Source organism: Anser brachyrhynchus, assembly GCF_964034855.1.
Source record: "Anser brachyrhynchus genome assembly, chromosome: 22".
Classification (NCBI taxonomy): Eukaryota; Metazoa; Chordata; class Aves; order Anseriformes; family Anatidae; genus Anser; species Anser brachyrhynchus.
The window spans coordinates 4992622-5012186 of NC_137715.1; the positions used below are offsets into that span (position 1 = coordinate 4992622).

The following is a 19565-nucleotide window of genomic DNA, read 5'->3' on the forward strand; positions in this document are numbered from 1 at the left end:
GTGTGTGTGTGTGTGCGCATGGGGTGTGGTTGTGGGTGTGCAAGGGGTGTGGGTGCGTGCATGTGTGTGTGCGCATAGTTGTGTGTGCATGAGTATGTGTGCACATGGTGTGTGCGTGCACATGTGGGTGTGCAAGGGGTGTGGGTGTGCAAGGGGTGTGCGTGTGCAAGGGGTGTGGGTGTGCACCGGTGTGGGTGTGCATAGCTCTGTGTGTGTGTGTGCATGGGGGGGGGGGGGGGGGGGGGGGGGGTGCACCGGGGTGTGTGCACAGCAGTGTGTGCACAGTGTCGTGCATGGGGGGGGGTGGGGGGTGGGGGGTGCACAGGGCTGTGTGTGCCCAGGCGTGCAGCCGCATGCTCGTGCCTTCATGCACATGCATGTGCAGGAGCACGCTAGCATGCACGTGCGTCCATGGGTGTGTACGCGTGGCTGTGTGCAAGCGCAGGGGAGCACGTGGCCATGTGCACATGCATGTGTGGGCTCATACGTGTGTGTGCGTGTGGGGGCATGCACGTGTGTGTGCACGTGTCCATGCATGCATGCGTGTGTGCACAAGCGTGCTAGCATGCATGCATGTGCTTTTGTGCAAGTACCTGTGTGCACATGAATGTGTGTGTGTGCGCACACATGTGCACGCTGCCCCCACCGCTGGGCCTAGCAGCAGCGGATTTTTATCCAGTTCCTCTTTCCTTTGCCCCCGGTGGCAGCAGGCCCGTTCACCGCAGATGCTGCTCGGGGGACAGAGGTGACAAACGGCATCGCTGCCGCCTCCTCGGCCGATAAACACCGCCTTAAATCCTGTAAACGGATTTTTTTTTGCACGGATTTATTTTTTTTGCACGGCGACCGATCGCCTGCCTCTGCAGCTGGGAGCAGGCGCCGCGCTCGGACCCGGAGCCGTCCCCAGCCCCAGGCTGCACCGAGGAGCCCGAATGCACCCCAAAGCTCTTCCCAGCAGCACTTTGCAAGCTTTGCCTCCATTTCCCCCACACCAGAGGGGTTTGGGAGGCTAAGGAGAAGTCCTTGTGTGCACCAGGGGGTACCCCAAACCCCAGCCCACCCTCCCATCCCCAATTCCCTGCTCCCAGCTTGCCTCTGAGTTCCCTGCAGATTTAACCATTAGTGCTTACCCTCACCGCTCCTGCCCCTCTGCCCTATTTCTGGGGAACCCCCAGCCCCCAAACCTCATCCCCTTGGCCCCACAGCCAGCAGCAGCAGGGGGGATGCTCGGTTGTGATTGTGCTCACCCCAAATACCCACCCCGGCCACGAAATGCCCGCCGCACGCGCCACCACCCCACGCACGCTCCTAAACCCTCCCGGGGGTAAAACCCAGGTTTCCAAAACCATCAGGAGGCTGGGGGGGGGGGGGGGACTGCGGCGGGTCAGATCCTGCGGGATCCTTGAGGGTCAGAGCCTGTAGGACCCCTGTAGGATGCCTCGCGTGGCTTCGTGCCAGGCACGGCGAGCCCACGGCCTCGAGCGGAGCCCACCCGTGCACGCGGAACCTGGCAGGGAGCCGGGGGGGGGGAGGCTGGGTGAGAGCTGATTATGGGGGCACATTCAGAGGGCTGGGGGCTTCGGCATGGCTCTGCCGGCCCGGGGAGGCCGCGGGGAGAGGGCTGGGGGAGGCTGGGGTTAGAGGTTGGCTTCACACAAAGGAGCCAGCGGCTCGAAGCCGGCACGAAGCCGGGAACCAATCACCGCGGCGGCCGAGCGATAAAAAGGGCTCGCGAGGCGGCCGTGGGAGCTCGCAGGAAACGCTCCCGCGCCCACAGCCCCGGCCTCTGCAGCGCAGAGAAAGGCACGGCCAAAAGGCACGGCCAAAAGGCACGGCCAAAAGGGACGGCCGGACAGACGGACGGCCAGACCCCGCTGGGGCCAAGCCCTCCCGCTCGGCACCTCCGCCGCGGAGCCCAGGCGTATGGTGGGTCTCGCTCCGCCGGGAAGAACGGGGCCGCTGGGTGGGAGACAAAGCTTGGGTGGGCGCCCCGAAATCTGGGGAGCGTTGGGGCTCGCCCGGCGTGGGGATGGTGGCTGGGTCGGGGAGGTGGCGAGGGGGAGAAATGGGGGGGGGGGAGAGGTAAGATGTGAGGGGAGGGAGAGAGGCAGGCACCCAGGGAGAAAGGGATGGGGAGAAAGGAGGGATGCGAAGACGGGGGAGCCCCGAAAGCAGCGCCGCTGGCCAGGGCCACTCAGCAGGTGGGGGTTTCCACCCCCCTTATGCACGGCCCCCCCCCGGAGGTCAGACCCCCAGGCAGGAGATGCGCCGGGAACTTTTGCTTTGGGAGGAGGCTTGGCCAAGGGGGGCGCGGGAAGCAGATTTGGGGTGGAGGAAGCACAAGGGGAGGCTCCGCTCCCCGAGGGCAGGAGGGGAAAAGGGGGTGCTGCCGGGGCTCCAGGCACCTTTTGGGGGGGCGATGCTGCTGGGGAGGGGCAGGGGGCGAGCACCCCGGACCCTGCGTGCACTGGGGGGGTGCAGGATCTGCACCCGGTGCTTTGTGGGGTGAGCGGGGGCTTGGGGGCGCTGGCACGGCTGCAGCGGGGTCTGGGTTCGCAGCGTTTCGGGGCTCGCGTCCCCGCGCTGGGCTGAGCTCCCTCTTTGTTGTGCGCTGCAGTGCGTGCTGGAGGGGGGCTGGACAGATCCATTTTATTAAGCCGATCGGAAGGAGCAGATATGGAAGGGAACCTGTTAGATCCCAAGTCCCTTATCCCCCTCGGCTGATGCCTGCTAATTCCCGGTGATGTGTCTCCCAGCGCCCCATCCTGCCCGGCCCTGAACCTTCCCAGCGACAGGTCTTTCATCACTTCCCCGGGGGAGGCTGTTGCACGACTGTGAGATTTAATTACAACACAAATACCCCGAGCTCTGACACAGCCCCGAACAGCCAGGGATCTCCCAGGGCTTCACAAAGGAGATCGGCTCTGTTTTCAGCCTGGGGAGGGGAAAGGGAACAGAAAAAAAAATGCAGTGATGTGCCCAGCATCACCCCGAAATCAGCAGCAGAGCCGGGAGCAGCCCCAGGTCTCCCAGGTCGCGGTCCTGCGCCGTAACCACCAGCTTTATCTCTGCAATCCCCTTGGATCACTTGAGACCAGCTAAGCTACCTCGCAGGTCACATTTTTGATCAATTTTTCCACCGGTTTCTGTTCGTGGGGTGGGCAGCAGTTCTGGAAAAGCAGGCTAATTCAGCAGCCTGGATTGTGCCTTGGAAGCTGGGCTTTGTCCACCGAAGACATCGCACGAGGGCTCTCCCAGGGAAGACATCTGGTGCCCCAGCTGAGCTGCCACGTATTTAAGGCCAGGAAGAGCACGTCTGCAGCATAATTAATGCAGATTAAAAAATAATAATTGCAGGGTAACTGAGCGTAGTCTGAAACTGCCCCCACGTGAATGTCCTTCCTCGGTGGGAGCCCCGCGAGAATCAAATCCCCGTTAGGAAGCGAGGGTCTGCAGGGACCCCCGTGGGCCAGCGCGGCACCGGGTGCGAAGTGACGGGATGCATCTTCGTTTTCACCGGGCTCAAAACAAGGCTGCTGACCTTTTTTGGTCAACAGAAGTCCCACAAGACTTCTCGTTAGGGAAGGGAGTTCCACTTCTGGTTTCCTTCGGCGCGTCAGCTCTGCGAGCCTACAGATACCCCCTTCGGGCCCAGCCGCGGTGGGGTTTTTCCTCTCCTTTTTGCCCATCCTCAGCTTTCAGAGCGTTGCCCATTGTCAGGCAGCTGCCATGTTCCCAGAGGTGTCCGCCTTTCACTTTCCAGCTAAGTCATTTCTATCTGCCGTCTGGGGGTGTTGCAGAGCTTACCTAGCTGCTAGCACAGCGCTGCGATGGAAAACATTAAAGCTGGGTGAAGGGATTATTGCAAACACTACTAAACACAAGTTAGGTGTGTTTTTCACTCCTCTGGTGTGCCCATAACCCTCTCCATATGGCCGGCTCAAGGGTTTTCAGACACAAGAGCCTCAGCAAGCCCTGGTGTGCCCTGGCACAGCCTCTCCAGGGCTCGCTTTGCCCGGCGCGCTCTTTCTTCGCTCCGCTGCAATCCCATTGCTTTGCAGAGCCCCAGCCCACGCCGGGCTGCATGGCATCTTGAATCCTACAAGAGGGGACAGAGGTGAGGGCTGAACGGAGAATAGATGGGTCAGCTCAAAAAGAAAGAGCTTTTTTTGAAACCTGACATGTGAATGCCATTTTTGGTGGCTTGAGTTTTTGGATGCGATCCGTATGTTGGGCAGCAAACGCTGGGGAACACAGCAGCACTCAGGGCTGGTGTGGAGGGACCACGGGAAGAGGTTGTGCTGTGGTTTGGGTTTCGGGAGCAGAACTCACCCCTGCTCTTGCTGGAGGTGGTGGAGCAGCACCAACTCCCAGGCTGATGGGGCTCTCAGAGTTCTGTTCAAGATATGAGCTAACCCACGTAGGAAGTGCAAGTACAAAGTCCGGTGTTTTACTGGTGATATTCCAAGGGAGGAGATCAGCCAACGTAACACTTACAGGTTGTGTTTGGGGAAAGGGGAAATTATGGGAAGTTACAAGTCCATTGGTTGGAATACAATAAAAAGCAAGTTTCTAGGATAGGTTTTGGAAGAGGAATTAAAGATTGGGAAGCAGAATAAAATGCAGCGTGGTTTCAACACAGATCACGTCAAGTTGCCTCGGTGTCTTCCTTGGATGTGATAACCAGCTTCCAAAACAATGTGGGCTAATGGGTCCACATTTAAGGAAAGCCCTTGGTACACTGCCCCAGGGAAATGACTTCAGGTGGAGAAAGGAAAGAGGATAAAGACGAGCCAGCAAAGTGGAAAGAGGACACTTGGATCCTACCGCAAGGAGAGGTCTAAAAATTGAACGTGTTAGCAGTCCCTTTAGTGCCCAGGTGAGATGGAGCAATGCTGGCAGGACGCAGGAGGTCTGCTTATGGGGAGAAAAAACAGATCAGCAGAGAGGAAGGTGAGCCAGACTCTTAGAAATGGCTCAAGGAGAGCTGAGCCAAGGCAGGTGCCCGGGGAGCTACAACAAGAAGCTGCTGTAGGCAGGGGGACCTCAGCAAGTGGAGGGCACTGGAGAACAACGAGCATCTAGGATTAGTGGCAGAGGTGAGAGAAGAAAACATAAGGCCAGATGTTTTCTGTGCTGCCAGAGAAGTATTCGTACCAAGAGACAAAGGTCTGAGATTTCCTCCAGTGCGGGGCATCCGCCCGCCTGCAGCGAGCCACCAAAGCAGCTGGAGGACTGGAGACAGAGTAAAAGGGGTTGGCTTCTCCTGGTGAAAGAGGAGGCCGATAGGCACAGCCTTTACAAATACTTTTGGGAAGCAAACATTAGGGTGGGCAAACTGGGAGCATAATGCCAGGAAACGGATAAACATTCAGGCAGGAAACCAGAAGGTGAGTTTTCCAGGTGGAACGTGACAAGGTTGTAGAAGGGATTATGGAAAAACGAGAAGGGAAGGGAGGGAGCATGGCCTGCTGTTTGCCTCCCATGCCTCTTTGCACCAGGTTTATATGGCACTTGATGAGTACCATGCTGCAGAGCTTCCAGGCCTTTCTCCCTGCGAAGTGTTCTTGCCTAATGTCCAATCTGAACCTCGCAACCTGCAATTTTGGCCATTGCTGCTTGCTCTATCATTAATGAGAAAGGTTCGTCTCTGCCTGGAAAAGAGGCTCATCCCAGCCTCCCAGCGGGCTTTCTGCTGCATTTGTCCACTCAATCTTGACTCGTAGCAAGACAGGAGATCCCAGGGCGCAGAGACTCCCTTCAGACCTTCACCTTTCAGGGATGCCATAAAACATGGCCACGGGCCAAGGAACGGGCTGCTCCGTGCTTCAGTTTCCACTCGTGGAAAACAGACGGATCCCAGCAGCATCCTCCTGCCTCAGCCGCCCCCTCCAAGCAAGGCAGGGGCTGGACCAGCCCGGATCCCCTCGCCCTGGTCCTTCCAGGGCTGTGACCTCCTCCGGGAGCCAGAGCCGGGCAGGGCTGAAGGTGGGAGAGCAGAAGGGGTGCACAGGGGCTCCCCTTGGGCTCGCTCCTCGCGTGTGCAGGTCCCCCTGTCGGTGCCCTGACAAAGGCAGCCCTGTTCGTCCCCACAAGTATTCCTTGTCAGCATCCCTCAGCACTTCGGCTGCAGATTTCCTGCCCACTGGCAGCCTTTCAGGAGGCAGCCCGGGCGCGGGACGTGGATGGAAAGGGGATTAGTGGGGCAGGCTGGTGGAAGGTAGTGCGGGGCCGTGGGGTGCGGGCAGGAGCAGCTCGGGGTGGCGGGGCTGAGCCGGGCAGGGCTGTCTGCACCAGTGGCCCTGTTGGTCCTCCCTGGAGTGCTTTGTCCTGAGTCAAAGCATCCCGAAGCTGATACTGGTGAGGTCAAGTGGTTGGCTTGAAGCCACACAAGGAGCCAAGATCTGAAGCTGACGGAGTCTTCCATGGCCAAGGCTGGAGTCACGACCACCGGGCTCACTCCACCGTCCCCCCACCAATGCAGCTCACTCTCTCTTTCCGTGCTTGAGAAGCTGAATCAGCACCGGAGGTGCTGAGCCCCCTGGTCAGGTGCTGGCCCGTTTGATGCTGGCTCTTCATGGTGTAGTTTGGCTGTGATGCCCCAGGGCTGTAGAAACAGGGCCCGGCTGTGCAGCGAGGTGGTGACCCCCAGGCTTGGGGTTGGCCTCATCCAGCTCCTTCCCTGCAGCCCTGCCACAAAGCCGGGCGCTGAGCTGGTCAGTGGCTGGCCTGCGTGTGTAAGCTGCGCTGATCCTGCACACGATCACGGGGACATCGGTGGTGCTCAGTTTCATGGGGGAGAGGCTTGACAGCCTCTCCGAGGTGTTGAGCCCCTGCCCGTGCCTCGCCGTGCTGCCAGGGACGCTCAGCATCCTCCTGGGACACGAGGAAGGAAGGGGCCCGGATCACCCGTGCTGCGTTTGGTTTTTGGGAAAGCCTCTTGCCGTGGCCCAGCGATCCCAGCAGTAAACATTCACTTCACAGGGCTGCTAATGGGAACCATATGGCAGAGAGGGGCCTCTCGCCCTCTGCAGTCACGTTGCTTTCCTGTAGCGGAAACCCTTCGGCTTTCGGAGAGGCGTTCAGCCAGCAGCGGGCTGCTCCGCGCCGGGGGCCCCGTGGGACCGGGCTGGCGAGGCACTGAGGGCAGCCTGGGCGGCCCTGCTGGTTTAGGAGAAGGGGGGAAAAAGCCCACGCCTGGCCTGGCTGCTTTGGAGGCAGGTCGTGGTCGGGGGGATGCCGCCATCCTCCAGTCGGTTGGGGAATTTCCTGGAGGGGCCGCTCCAAACGCTTCCCTGTCCTTAACGTCTGTCTCCAGGGGCCAAGCAGGAAGGTGAGCGGGGACGGGACAAACGCTGCTGTGAGCAGGCAGCTTCTGGGCTGAGCACTGCCTTCCTCAACCCAAAGAGCTCCTTGGTCAGTGCCAAAAGGCAGAGCTGCGGCACCTCTCCGGCTGTTTTCACACGGCGGCAGGCACATGTCCCCTGCAGGTTCCACACGAGCTCCAACCCTGAGGTCCTGAGCTAAAAACCAGCTTGCTGAGAGCACCAAGAAACCCCCCAGAGCCAGGCTGGGCACTGCTGGCAGTGAGCTGCGAGCAGCTGGAGCTGGCAGCTTGGGTGCTGAGCGCATCCTGCTGGCCCCAGTGCCACCAAGACCCAAACCCCTGTGAGACCCAAGTCCCTCTGAGACCCAAACCCCTCTGAGACCCAAACCCCTCTGTGCTCGCCACACTGCGGCCACCAGCGCTGCCACCTGGCTGCTCCAGCCCCCTTGAGCAGGGCACAAGCCCAGTTTGGAGGGTCCTCGGACGCAGGAAGGGCAGCACGTGCAGGGTGAAGGTGTTCTCATCCCATCCTGAGCCCGAAATCGCTGGCTGCATGATTAGGAGAAGTCAGTACTGTGTCCTGCTCTTCCTGGGCTGGGTAGGTGGCTAAGAGGCTTGGGGCAGAGAGGTTTGGAGAAGTCAGACCGAGCAGTTCTAGTGCCAGCCTTCAGCACAGACTTGGCCGTGGCTTCCTTGCCTTGCCACGGATGCTGTCCTGTGGTCCTCAGAAAATCGGTGAGCCCCTCCAGCGCGCTGGGGGATTGCCCTGGCAATGTGAAGACTTCCCAACACCTACGTGGCAATGTGTCCTTAAGCAAAGCCTGTGCCACTGGGGTTCCTCTGCGTGTGTTTAATGCCTGGGGCTCAAATCCCCCCCTGGACAGACCAACCCCTCCCTGAAACAGCGATGACAGCAGCTGGGAGCCTCTGAGAATCCCTCCTGTGGTCTCGAACTCGTCGTGTTTCCCTTATCGCTTCAGCACACCCTTCCCCTGCGAGATTTGTACTCCTGCCTCCTGCCCCGCGGCAGGAAGGACGTTTAGCAACTTCTGCTCGTGTCCGCGGGGCTGCTACGCCACGGGGATCGAAACAAAGTCTGGGAGAGCGCGGGTACGGGGCTGGGAGCAGGGCGTGCGGGGAGGGATGGGGGCAGAGGAATGGAGGAGCATGGGGGGTGGGTCTGGGGGGAGAGCATCAACTGCGGGTCAGGTTAACTGCGACGGTGTGGGAAGGAACAGGGTTTGGGGTCTGGGGGGAGGCTGCACGTGGGAAAAGAGGTGAAGGGAAAAATGGGAAGTGGAAGGAGCCAGGGAGTGTGTGTGGGGGGGAGAGGGGGGAAAATGGGGAGGAGGCAGCTGGGGTAGGGGAGGAAGATGAGCTGTGAGGGGAAGGGGAAGGGAAGCTGGGGGTGGAGATGTGTTTGTAGGGGAGAGGGTGAAAGGCAGGTGAGAAGGGCAAGGGTTGTGCATCTGTGCTCGAGGCACGTGGCTGGTGCAATTTTCCTTGCAATTCTGCAATTCTCTGGGTTCCTCAGGCTCCTCTTAGGGTCTGTGCTGTGCTTTAGGCACCGTGCACACCCCCGAGGTGTCAGAGGGGAGGTGCTGCGCCAGGACACGGGGGGCAGAGAGGGGCCGTGGGCTCGGGCTGCGCCCCCAGCCCCGTTTGCCCAGCCCACGGTGCGCATGGGCCACGGCAGCCGCCTGCGTGCACCACCACCCGCCCTGCTCGCGAGCAGGAAATAACAAGTGAACCGCAGAGGAGACGGGAAATGATTTAGGTAAAATCGGAGTCGTGTTCTCAGCCGGAGCTCTGAAACGTTTGCAGCAGGGGCTGCCCAGTCCCTTGGCCTGCGAGGGTGAGCCTGGCTCCTCTGCCGCTGCTCAGGACCCGGAGCAAAGCTGAACTCCGAAAGCAGCCGCTAATTTTGGGTGCTCAGCTGGGCGCCACTCACGCCTGAAACCAGCTGCTGAGTGTTGGGACTTTTGGGGGACCAAAGAGCCCTCCAAACCCCAAACCCAAGATCAGCAAGAGCGTGGGGTGCTGGCTTGCCAGCCCCCAGTACCTCCCTGTCCCTGCAGAGCCACCCCTTTGCTCCCGTTTGCACCCAGGACCACATGGGGGGGGTCGGGGGTCAAGGCCACGGGTTCAGCATCTGCTGCTCTGCTCCTCCCTCTGCACCTCGTGGTGCTCAGCTCCGCATGTGCAGAACAGGGCTCACCAACCCTGACCTTTTTTGGGTGTTTTGAAGTTAAGGTGCAACGGGGAAACCCCCGTGAGGATGTCAGTGCCTTTTTATCTTGTACCAACGGAGCTGGTTTGCAACGCTGGTGGCTTTTTTGTTTTGTTCTGTGCTGCATTAAAAGCGGTCAGAGGCGCGTTGAACTCAGCCTCCCGGACGCTCAGCACATCACCCGGAGGCCACAGCCTCTAAGGGAACCGCTCTCAGCCTCAAGGCAACGTGGGCACCCCGAAAGGACAAAGTCCCCACCACCCACTCCGCTGAGCTGTGATCTCTGTTCAGCGAGGCTTTTCTGGGTTACAGTTAGACTAAAATCACCGTCTTTGTGATTTTAGCATCGCCAATCCTTTGGTGGCTGCATCAGCGAAACTCCGGGCTCTAGTTTCACTGCCTGGGCAGGACAGCAGCTCTGGCTGGGAGCTGCATCCTTTATCCTCGCTGCCAACAGCTTGGCCATTGCCTGGTGATCGCCTTCCACGCGTGGTTTGGAGGCTGGTTGCAGAAGCTGTCACATTTACACGTCTCCCTCTGCCATCCTAGCCCAATATCTTTGCGTAGGAAAGGGGACTAGAGGTAGTGAGCTGCATGCTAGGCTCAGCTCAGCACCCAAGATCGCCTGCCGGGTTCCTAACCCAGCCGTACCCCAGACCTGCACCTCCTGCCGGGTGTGCCCCAGGAATCCCGTACCCCAGAGGCTGCCCCGACCCCACAGAGCAAGCTTTGAGCAGGCACCAGCTCCTGCAGAGCCGAGCAGCTGCTGGGTTCGGGGTGACGAAACCGGCCTCATCCTGCTGACATTTCCTTTCCAGGTGTTGCAAGAGGCCACCTTGCACCACTCAGCCACCTCCCCAGGGACCGTCGGGCCACAAGCTTCAAGCTCAGGATCAAGCGGACGGAGGAGGGCAAGGGACCATGTTCCAGGCCACGGAAGCCACCAGCACCCCCCCGGCTCATGTACGTCGCGTCCCCCGTGGTTTGTATGCGAATTTCCAGACCAGCTGGGTTTGTTCTCGGGGTGGAAGGCTGGGCACGGAAGCTGTGTGCAGGACTTGGCATTTTAGAGCCATCAAAGGCGCAGTCGCTGCTACTGAGACAAGAGGACCAGGGGCAGGGATGTTCCAGCAGAAGGTGCTGTTTGCTGAGCACGTTGCGGAGCCAGCGTCCCGGCGCTGGCCCAGCCCGTTCCTCACCCTGCTCTTGTCTTGAGTTGCCGGCTGTTTGTTTGTGTTTCCATGGCTTTCGGCGATCACAATTGAGAGCATGCGAGCTGCTTAGGGTTGGAGCGATCGGAGATGGAAAAACATAAAAGCTCAAGAACATCCCCTGCTGGGACAGGATACGGCCCTTCCCCGGGGGAGGATGGATCAGATACGAAATAGAAATAGATAGTGAGCCTGATCGGAGCCAGGAGGCTGCCGAGAAGTGACGAGCGGCAGTGGATTGCCTGTAGCCTTGGGAACGGATGTGATCCAGCTCCAAAGCAGCAGCGCTTTCCTTCGCTCTGGTCAGCTGAGCCTAGAAAGAGTACATCAAGCCCTAACCTCCGGAGAGCACCGGGGGTTGCTTTAGCAGTGCCGAGGGACGCAACCGGTTTTACGCGGCCCGAGTCTCCCCGCTGCCCCTGTCCCTCTGTTGATTTTGGCTTTCCCCTTCCAGCCTTGTGCAAGCAGGAGGGAGAAAAACCACGGCGCAGACCTCAGTCAGCGCGAGCAGCTGGGAAACGTCTGAAGAGGCAGCTTAGCGAAGGGAGAGCTTCCTGTGTGTCTCTTAGACAAACTGCTTCCAAAAATACAAAGGAGAAACGGAGGAAGGGCAAAGCAGGGGGGATGGGGGTGGGAGATCACGCTGGGGGCAGAGAGCTGGGGCGCGTTGCCCAAGCAGAGCTAAGGCAGCGGCAAGGGGGAGGACGAGGAGGCGGCGCGGTGATGCTCCCAGGTCACTGCCCTGGGAACGAGGAGTGCAGAGGATGAAGGAGGCTGTCGCAAAGCAGCCCTGGCTGGCTCACACCGGCTAAAAAACGCACCCTTTGTTCCCGACTGAAAGAAGAAGGGGGCATTTTCGTCAGTGCAAAGGGAGGCTTGCAGGTGACTGAGCCAGGGGGCAAGCGAGGAGGAGGAGGAGAGGGAGGTGATGGGCTGTTGCAGCTGCAGACCAGAGGGACTTCACGATGGGACCCCTGTGGACGCGCAGAGACCTCGCTTGGAGATGCTGGGGGCAGAGGTTTGGGCACCTCGGTGCCTGCATCTGCCCTGCTGCTCCCCCCACAGCTGCAGGGGCTGAGCAACGTCCCCCCGCCAAGCAGCTGAAGGCAGCAGAGCACATCTTTAGCCCTGCCTGTGCCCCGCTCCCCCTCCTGCCCCACACACGTGCAATCTGCGGGGGTTTTTGAAAGCTTTTCGGCCTCAGCCACGGCGCGGGCGTTTCCTGCGCAGCGCAGCAGCGCCTGGCTGATAGCAGCGCCAGCAGGGGAGCTCAGACACAAAACATCCGGCGAGGGGCACCCAGCACAACGCGCTTCGTGAGGGCGAGGGGCACCCCGGCTGTGCCACGGGGACACGGCCAGCCTGGCACCCTCCCACTGCGGGAAAAAACCTGGCGGAGCCCAGTGCGCCTCCAGCACGAGAAGCGTTAATTATCGCTCTCCAGCCCTGTGGGGTAAATAGTTGTTGGGCAGAAGGGACACGAGCAGCATCCCACACCCAAACGGAGCTGTTGTTAGCTAAGGGGCTTACCAGGCAGCACGTGATGCTTCCCAGTGCGGGTCAGAGAGGGGTTTTGCTACAGGGTCTGCTGCAGCCCCTCTGCAAAGCCCTTTCCCCCTCCCTGTCCCAAGGGATCTTGAAGCAGGGATGCTTCAGCTGCACTCCTCTGCTTCGCTGAGGGGCTAATGCCAGCCCTATGGGTCTGAGATGTGCATGGTAGGTAGCCAAGGACAGCGATTGCCTGCAGATGGGGACAACTGCACGACTCCGGGGCTGTGCTCTGCAGTGCCAACAGCGTGACACCCCCTGGGTCTGTGCTCATGTGCTGCCTCTGCTAAAAAAAAGCAGCCGGTGTGCTTGCTACGTCTTGGTCCCAGACGAAACAAAGCCACGGCATGTGCTGCATCCAAGCCTCAGTGAGCAGTGCTGGATGGCAGAGCTGGCCGCTCTGTGCCCACGGCCCCAGGGAAGTCCCACAGCCTCCTGGTGCGAGTTCGCTCCCTGCAATATATAAATGACTTTCCCTCTTTTTCTATTTTCCTTTCCTCCTTCTCGTCACTTCAGGAGAAGCAGCACAGTGCAAGCAGTCACTTGCACACCGGGACCTGACTGAGGTCACGGCCTCTGGGCAAATGAGTTCAGAGACTGCCACCGGGTGCTGTGATGGCCAGGCAGAGGCTGCTGGCGTGCCCCAAGGTCCTGCTGCTCAGCTGCCCTTACAAATCCTCTGCTGCTCCTCCTTTAGCACAGCTCAGCACCGAGCCCCTTAGTCCAGGCTCTCATTTTGATTTCTCTGCTCCATCTCTCCTTAGGAGGCAAAGAACAACTCAGGAGGCAGCACGGTGCAGCGCTCCAAGGTACCTACAGCTTTACTGCGCTCTTCTGCTTCATGGCGAGGGGGAGAGGATGGAAACCTAAAGCCTGAGCACCAATCCAGCCCAGTGTCAGTGGAGACGACGGTGGGCTGTTTCAGGCTTATCGGTGCTCCAGCAAATGGTAGCAGGGATGATGTGGAAGGCGGCTGCATGGTGAGATGGGCACCAGACCTCCAAACCCCCTTCCTCACCCTCTTTTCTCTTTGCTCTCCCCTTGCCCAGTCCTTCAGCCTGAAGGCGCAGGTGAAGGAGATGTGCACTGCCTGCCAGAAGACCGTGTATCCCATGGAGCGGCTGGTGGCGGATAAATTTGTCTTCCACAACGCCTGCTTCTGCTGCAAGCACTGCCACGCCAAGCTCAGGTGAGCCGTGCCGGATATCGCCGAGACGGGGCAGGGGAGGCTCTTCCAAAAAGTGCTCCCACCTGCCCACCGCAGCCCTTCCTCTTGTAGGGAAGGGATAGGCCCTCGATCTCCCGATCACAGCATGAAGGGCTGTGGTCCCATCTGGTCCCAAGTCTCGGTTTAACCCCACCTGGTATGGAAGAAGAGTTTTTCCCCTCGAGAGCAGGGATAGAGCCCCACGGGGATGCCAGAGCTTCCTCCTAGGTGACACAGGGCAAAGGCTGAGCCGCCCTGCAGGACCCCTCTTTGCAGCCCCTTAAAGCTGCTCACAGCAGCCCCAAGACCCCGAGCAGCCCTGAGCAGGCAGCTGGCCCTTCCTGCTAAGGGGCAGTATGTTCCCTCCTCCTTCCTCCCCTCTCTGAGCCTCCCAGCCCCCCGGCACCCCCAGCTGCGCCCCGCTGCCCACCCAACCCCTTCTCCTTCCCCAGCCTGGGCAGCTACGCGGCGCTCCACGGGGAATTCTACTGCAAGCCCCACTTCCAGCAGCTCTTCAAGAGCAAAGGCAACTACGACGAGGGCTTCGGGCGCAAGCAGCACAAAGAGCTGTGGGTGCACAAGGAAGTGGAGAGCGGGACCAAGACGGCGTGAGTGGGACCCAGCCCAGCCTTCCCTGGATGGAGCCCAGCAGAGACGGCGCGGAGCACTGCTGAGCCGGCAGCTAACTGAGCTGATGTAAAGCAAAGGGGACCCCAAGCGCCCATGGGCGGTAAGGGAAGGGAGGCAGCCCGATTTTGAGGCCTCTGGAGGATGTCTAGAAGGGTCCTGCAGACCCTAAGGACAGGGCGGAGGTGAGCGGGGTGTAGCCCCCAAACCTGAAGCCCTCTCTCCCTGATGAGATCAGACCAGAAGCACTTGCCCCCATGGGAATGCCCCAGCCCTGTTCACACATTTCAGGCCTGCTACCACGGAAAAGGAGACCTGGGGGCTCTGAGAGCCAGCCCCAACCTAGCCTGTAAGTTAGAGCAGAGCTCCCAGCTCCTGCCACACCGATTCTGCCTTGTTGGGGCTCTGAATAAGGAGGGTCTTTGGTTTACATCAGCTCCGTTCAGCTGGGATTGTTCAGCCTTAAGGATGTTGCCCTGCGACTGTTTAACAGTGTCTGTCTTTTTTATATTTGCCTTTCTTTGGTACGTTCTGCGTTGGAGCCCGGCAGGGCTTCACGTGTGACACTGCGCCATGCGCTCTTTTATTTTTGTAATACAAGGTTTCCAAGCCTTCCCTGTCTTGTCCTGTGTTCCCAGGGACACGGGGAGGTGGGAGCAGCGGTCAGGTCTGGGCAGCTGCTGTGGAAACAGCTTCTGCCCATAAAGTCCCAAGAAACTATTCCTGGGTGCGGAAATCCTGAGTGATGTGAAATCCTGAGCAGCATCACTACCCTGTGAGCTACAAGCCCTGACCCGAAGCTGCAGTTGTAACCACGTCAGCTTCCACATGGAGCCCAGACCACCCTCAAAGGGAATTCACTGCCATGTGAATTATAGCTGCCCTTTTGCCCTGCGTACACTTCGTGGCTTGCTTGCTTCCCCTGGCAAGACCTGTCAGGCCGGAGACCTAGTGCAATGGAATTAGGGAAAGCAGGTGGGTTTGCATTTAATTATAATTTACCTGCTGCCTCCACACACATGGATTTACAAGGCTAGCTTGAAAGAGAAAGCAGTGAGGAACCTCATGGCTTTAAATACTGCGGGAGTTGGGCATTTCAGAGCCTGCTCAGAGCCCAACACCAGCTCCTGCTGAGGTCCTGTCCACCACCAAACACTGCCGGGAGAACCCAGACCCAGCCAAGAAACCACCGAAGAGGGGAAGAGATGGGGATGGGCCGGGAAACCAATGGTGCCTCTTCAGATGTGTCTTAACCCAGGTAACCGTGGTGCTCCTCCCGGGGGAGCTGGAGGCCTCAATACTTCACCCTCAGTCCTTTTGGGGCTTGGGGTATGTGCAGATGGCCAGGCTCCTCCACGGCTCTCCTTCACTGGTGAAGCAGGCTGCAGTCATGGAATCATTAGGGTTGGAGAAGACCTCCAGGGTCATCTTGCCCAACCGTCCCCCTGCCACCAAAGTCACCCACTAAACCATGTCCCTAAGCACCACGTCCAACCGTTCTTTGAACATCCCCAGGGACGGTGACTCCACCGCCTCCCTGGGCAACCCGTCCCAATGCCTGACCGCACTTTCTGAGAAGAAATTTCTCCTAATTTCATGCCTGACCACTCTTCCTGAGAAGAAATGTCTCCTGGTTTCCAACCTGAACCTCCCCTGGCGCAACGTGAGGCCGTTCCCTCTAGGCCTCTCACAGTCCCACCAGATCTCGGAGGAGAGGCCTGCTGGATGACCCCAGGAGCTCGATGTCCCTCCTGGCGGAGGAGTCATTTCTCCTCGTTAGTTCAAAGGCTTTGCAGGCAGGTCTGTGGGGTGGGCACTGCTTGGGGATTTCCAGTGCCAGCACAGCAAGGGCTAGACACAGAGACCCTGGAGCCTGAGCCTCACAAAGTGCTTCTAACCACCGCAATCGCACGGGAGCTGTTGACTCCTCTTCACACCAAAAGCCATGCAGCACACACCACGCTTACACCATAACAAAAGCCACTTCCCGACCAACCCTGTAGGATTCACTGTAATACAAACGAAAGCACCAAGCGCCTGCTGCTCTGTGCAGGGGGCCTCGTGACCCCGTCAGGTTCTGGTCCCTTCCTTCTGCAACCCCGGCTTAGAAAATGAAAGCAGACTCCTCGATTTCGTTTCCTGTTTCGTGCTGGCTTCACTTCCCCATTCTCTCACGTTGGCAGGCTGCTGCTCTTTTCCACACAGCAGGGAAATTATATACAAAGAATTTTAAACTATACTAGATGATTTTGGGGTAGGGGAGGGAGAAAAAAGCTTCCAAGTGTTAGGCTTTCAGTTAAAAAAAAAAAAAACAAAAACCACATCAAACAGGAAGAACAATGATGTTCTGTTTCTCTCCCTCCCTTCACTCTAAAAACTGAAATTTGGGATTTTGTCTAAAGACAGTAGCAATCTTTACAATCACACCTTTCCATACCCCTTTCTCATACAGGCATGGCAAACTCTTGGCAATACAGCAGAAACAGAGGGAACAGATAAAAGACCGCGAGGTGCCACGTCTTTTGAATATAGATCAAAAAGATACAGTATCTCCTATATCACTGCTTTCTGCACAGTCCCCTTTTCTCATTCGGAGAACACAAACCAACATCCTATGTACCACCAAAATGGGCTGCAGCAAGCTGACCCAGGCACAGTTCAGGGGACGGAAGGAAATCTGATTAATATCAAATTCACACCCGGGTACAGCCGAAATCGACCCAGCTACCCTTCACAGAAGGGCTGCTGCACATAAAGCAGCTAACGGCAAACTCCTGCCTCCCTGATGAACGTGCCCAGCTCTGTACACAGGGAAATCCTAGTGGTAATATACATGGGAAGATGTTTTAAACAATGCTTTGTGCTCATCTGATCTGCCTGATAAGTCTGAAGGCGGGTACACTGCACAGAGGACAATGCACACTTTACATTCCCAGGGAGTACCAAGAAGCAGCAGTACAGAAACCCCAGCTTGAAATTTCTCATCAGAGAGGTTTTTATAAGACAAAGATTAAAGATTCACTTCTCACCGCGATGCCCTTGCTTCAAATCTCTGTCTTTAAGCACAAAAGCCATCTTCCCTCCTCCCAGCTGCCACCAGCCTCCCTTGAACAGCAGTCCAGCCCGGCGATCTGCTAGTGCTGCGTGCCTGCAGCTCCTAGGATCCAGGGCGCTCAGACCCCACGTAAGTGTAAGATTTAACAGCTTAAGTACCAAGAGGAAAAGAAAGACCACAGCTTCCCAGCGTACACAGCTGCCAAACACTACGACAGCTTTTTAGTTGGAGTGGCCAGAAGCCAGCCATCAACTTGGAGAAGCTGAGCGAGGGGGAAAGCACCCTGTGCTCCCCGTGGAGCAGCTCAGCAGCACCGCACAGCGGCACCCCACGCCCGCCTGGGACAAAGATGCTCCAGAGCGATAAGGAGCATCAGCTGGGTTCAGAAAGCAGCCAGCGCTATTCGGTAAGTGAAGCAAGAGCTAGGGGGACGATGCTGCACACAGACCTACTTGAGGAAGCTGCACAGGACCTGCACCCACTCGTGCAGAGATGAGCTACCTGGAATTCTTTCCAAGTCGTGTCCTTGTCCCTGCTGGGGCCGCTTTTTGTTGCTCCGGCACAGTGAAAGCAGCTTAACCCCAGCACAGGAGCGAGGGAAGCAGAGAGAGCTGCAGTGAAAGCGTGACCCGCTGGGCTACAAGGCAACAGAGAGCTTGAGAACAGCACCTTTAATAGCAAAAGGCTCTTCCAGGGGATACTGACGACTCCTGCAACACTGACTTCATCTGAATCATAGACAATGGCAGACTGCCACCTGCACTTCCTTCCCTCCACAGCACAGATCTGGTCTTGTCACTGACAATACGAAACTGACAGGCGCCCAAAAACCTTTATTTGTATTGCACACACCACAGCTTTCTCTTTCCTTTTCCATACAAGCTCAAGGCTTCCCTGTTAGCCAGCTTGCCTTTCAGCTCAAGAAAGGACCTTTTACAGAGCCTAAGAATTCAAGCCAATAAATTCACGTAATAAAAAAAATGGTTTTTGGAGGGGTACAAAAAAATCAGTAAAAATCCTTTTTATATCTATACCATCCAGATGTCCAGTTTTGGATACGACACAGAGCACCAGGCAGAGATCAGCACCAGAAGAACAAGTGACATGACAGCTAACCGTGCCAGCATTTCCTGGATATAATGCAATACACCCACACCCAAGCGATATTAAATCCAGAAGACGTTGTTCCTAGCTGAGACTTTACTATCCTCACAGAAATAGCCACAGCAGAGTAGTATAACCAATCTCTTCAGAGATTTAAAATTACATTTGCTTCAGAACTGTTTAGCTCTGGCTTTAAAGAGGAAACTTACCTTAAGTCACCTTCCCTTGAGCCACGCTATACATGTAACACAAATTACCACGAAAACATAAAGGCAGTGGAGGTTTTTAGCTGCATTTCTTTTGTGCATTGATCAGTGTTTTGGGGCTGATCGTATCCACCTTCAACCCAAGCTTGGAGTCATTTTCCTCTCCCAGCTCCGGCTCCAACACCACCCAAGCACAGGCACGGTGAAGATTCAAGTCAGGAGCACATGCTGTACTTCTGGAAATTAGCTACCTCCTAGAGGGGCGAGTGGGAGGGGAGTCCGGGGGAAAACATGCCATCCTACAGGCCTGAGGTGTGCCTCTTGTTCACAAAGCAAATGTCAGAATCATAGAATCATGGAATATCCTGAGTTGGAAGGGACCCATAAAGATCATCGAGTCCAACTCCTGGCACCACACAGGTCTAACCAAAAATTCAGACCACGTGACTAAGTGCACAGTCCAAACGATTCTTAAAATCCGATAGGCTTGGTGCAGTGACTATGTCCCTGGGGAGCCTGTTCCAGTGGGCGACCACCCTCTCGGTGAAGAACCTCTTCCTGATGTCCAGCCTAAACCTCCCCTGCTGCAGCTTGACACCATTCCCGCGGGTCCTATCACTGGTCACTAAGGAGAACAGATCGGTGCCTGCCCCTCCACTCGCCCTCGTGAGGAAGCCATAGGCCGCGATGAGGTCTCCCCTCAGCCTCCCCTTCTCCAGGCTGAACAGGTCCAGTGCCCTCAGCCGCTCCGCGTACGTCTTCTCCTCTAGGCCCTTCACCATCTTCGTCGCCCTCCTCTGGACACTCTCCAACAGTTCAATGTCCTCCTTGTACTGTGGTGCCCAGAACTGCACGCAGTACTCGAGGTGAGGCCGCACCAGCGCAGAGTCGAGTGGGAAAATGTTACTGCTGAACAAACCAAGTGGGGAGGAGAACGAAGGCATCGGCTCTGAGAAGGATCTCTTGCAGTAACAGTGGTTTTCAGGGCCTGCAGGTTTCTAAGTTTCTCCTTCAGTACAGGTTCTAACACACAGAGAGGGTGTCAGGAAG

At 57.7% G+C, this 19565-nt stretch overlaps 1 protein-coding gene across 3 annotated transcripts; it reads left to right on the plus strand.

Moving 5' to 3' along the window:
- Positions 1–1493: 1493 nt before the first annotated feature.
- On the plus strand, positions 1494–14765 carry LIMD2 (LIM domain containing 2). Of its 3 annotated transcripts, none has more exons than XM_080564761.1 (5): positions 1494–1926; positions 10376–10539; positions 13081–13125; positions 13366–13505; positions 13976–14277. In XM_080564761.1, the coding sequence occupies exons 1-5, from the start codon at positions 1551–1553 to the stop codon at positions 14133–14135; spliced, it is 885 nt and encodes a 294-aa protein (XP_080420887.1). In that variant the 5' UTR covers positions 1494–1550; the 3' UTR covers positions 14136–14277. The 3 variants fall into 3 exon arrangements, with proteins under 3 accessions (XP_080420887.1, XP_080420888.1, XP_080420889.1); XM_080564762.1 differs by having other exon boundaries at positions 1782–1926; positions 10376–10520; positions 13976–14765; XM_080564763.1 differs by lacking the exon at positions 1494–1926 and adding an exon at positions 8417–8437 and having other exon boundaries at positions 10376–10520; positions 13976–14765.
- Positions 14766–19565: the final 4800 nt, after the last annotated feature.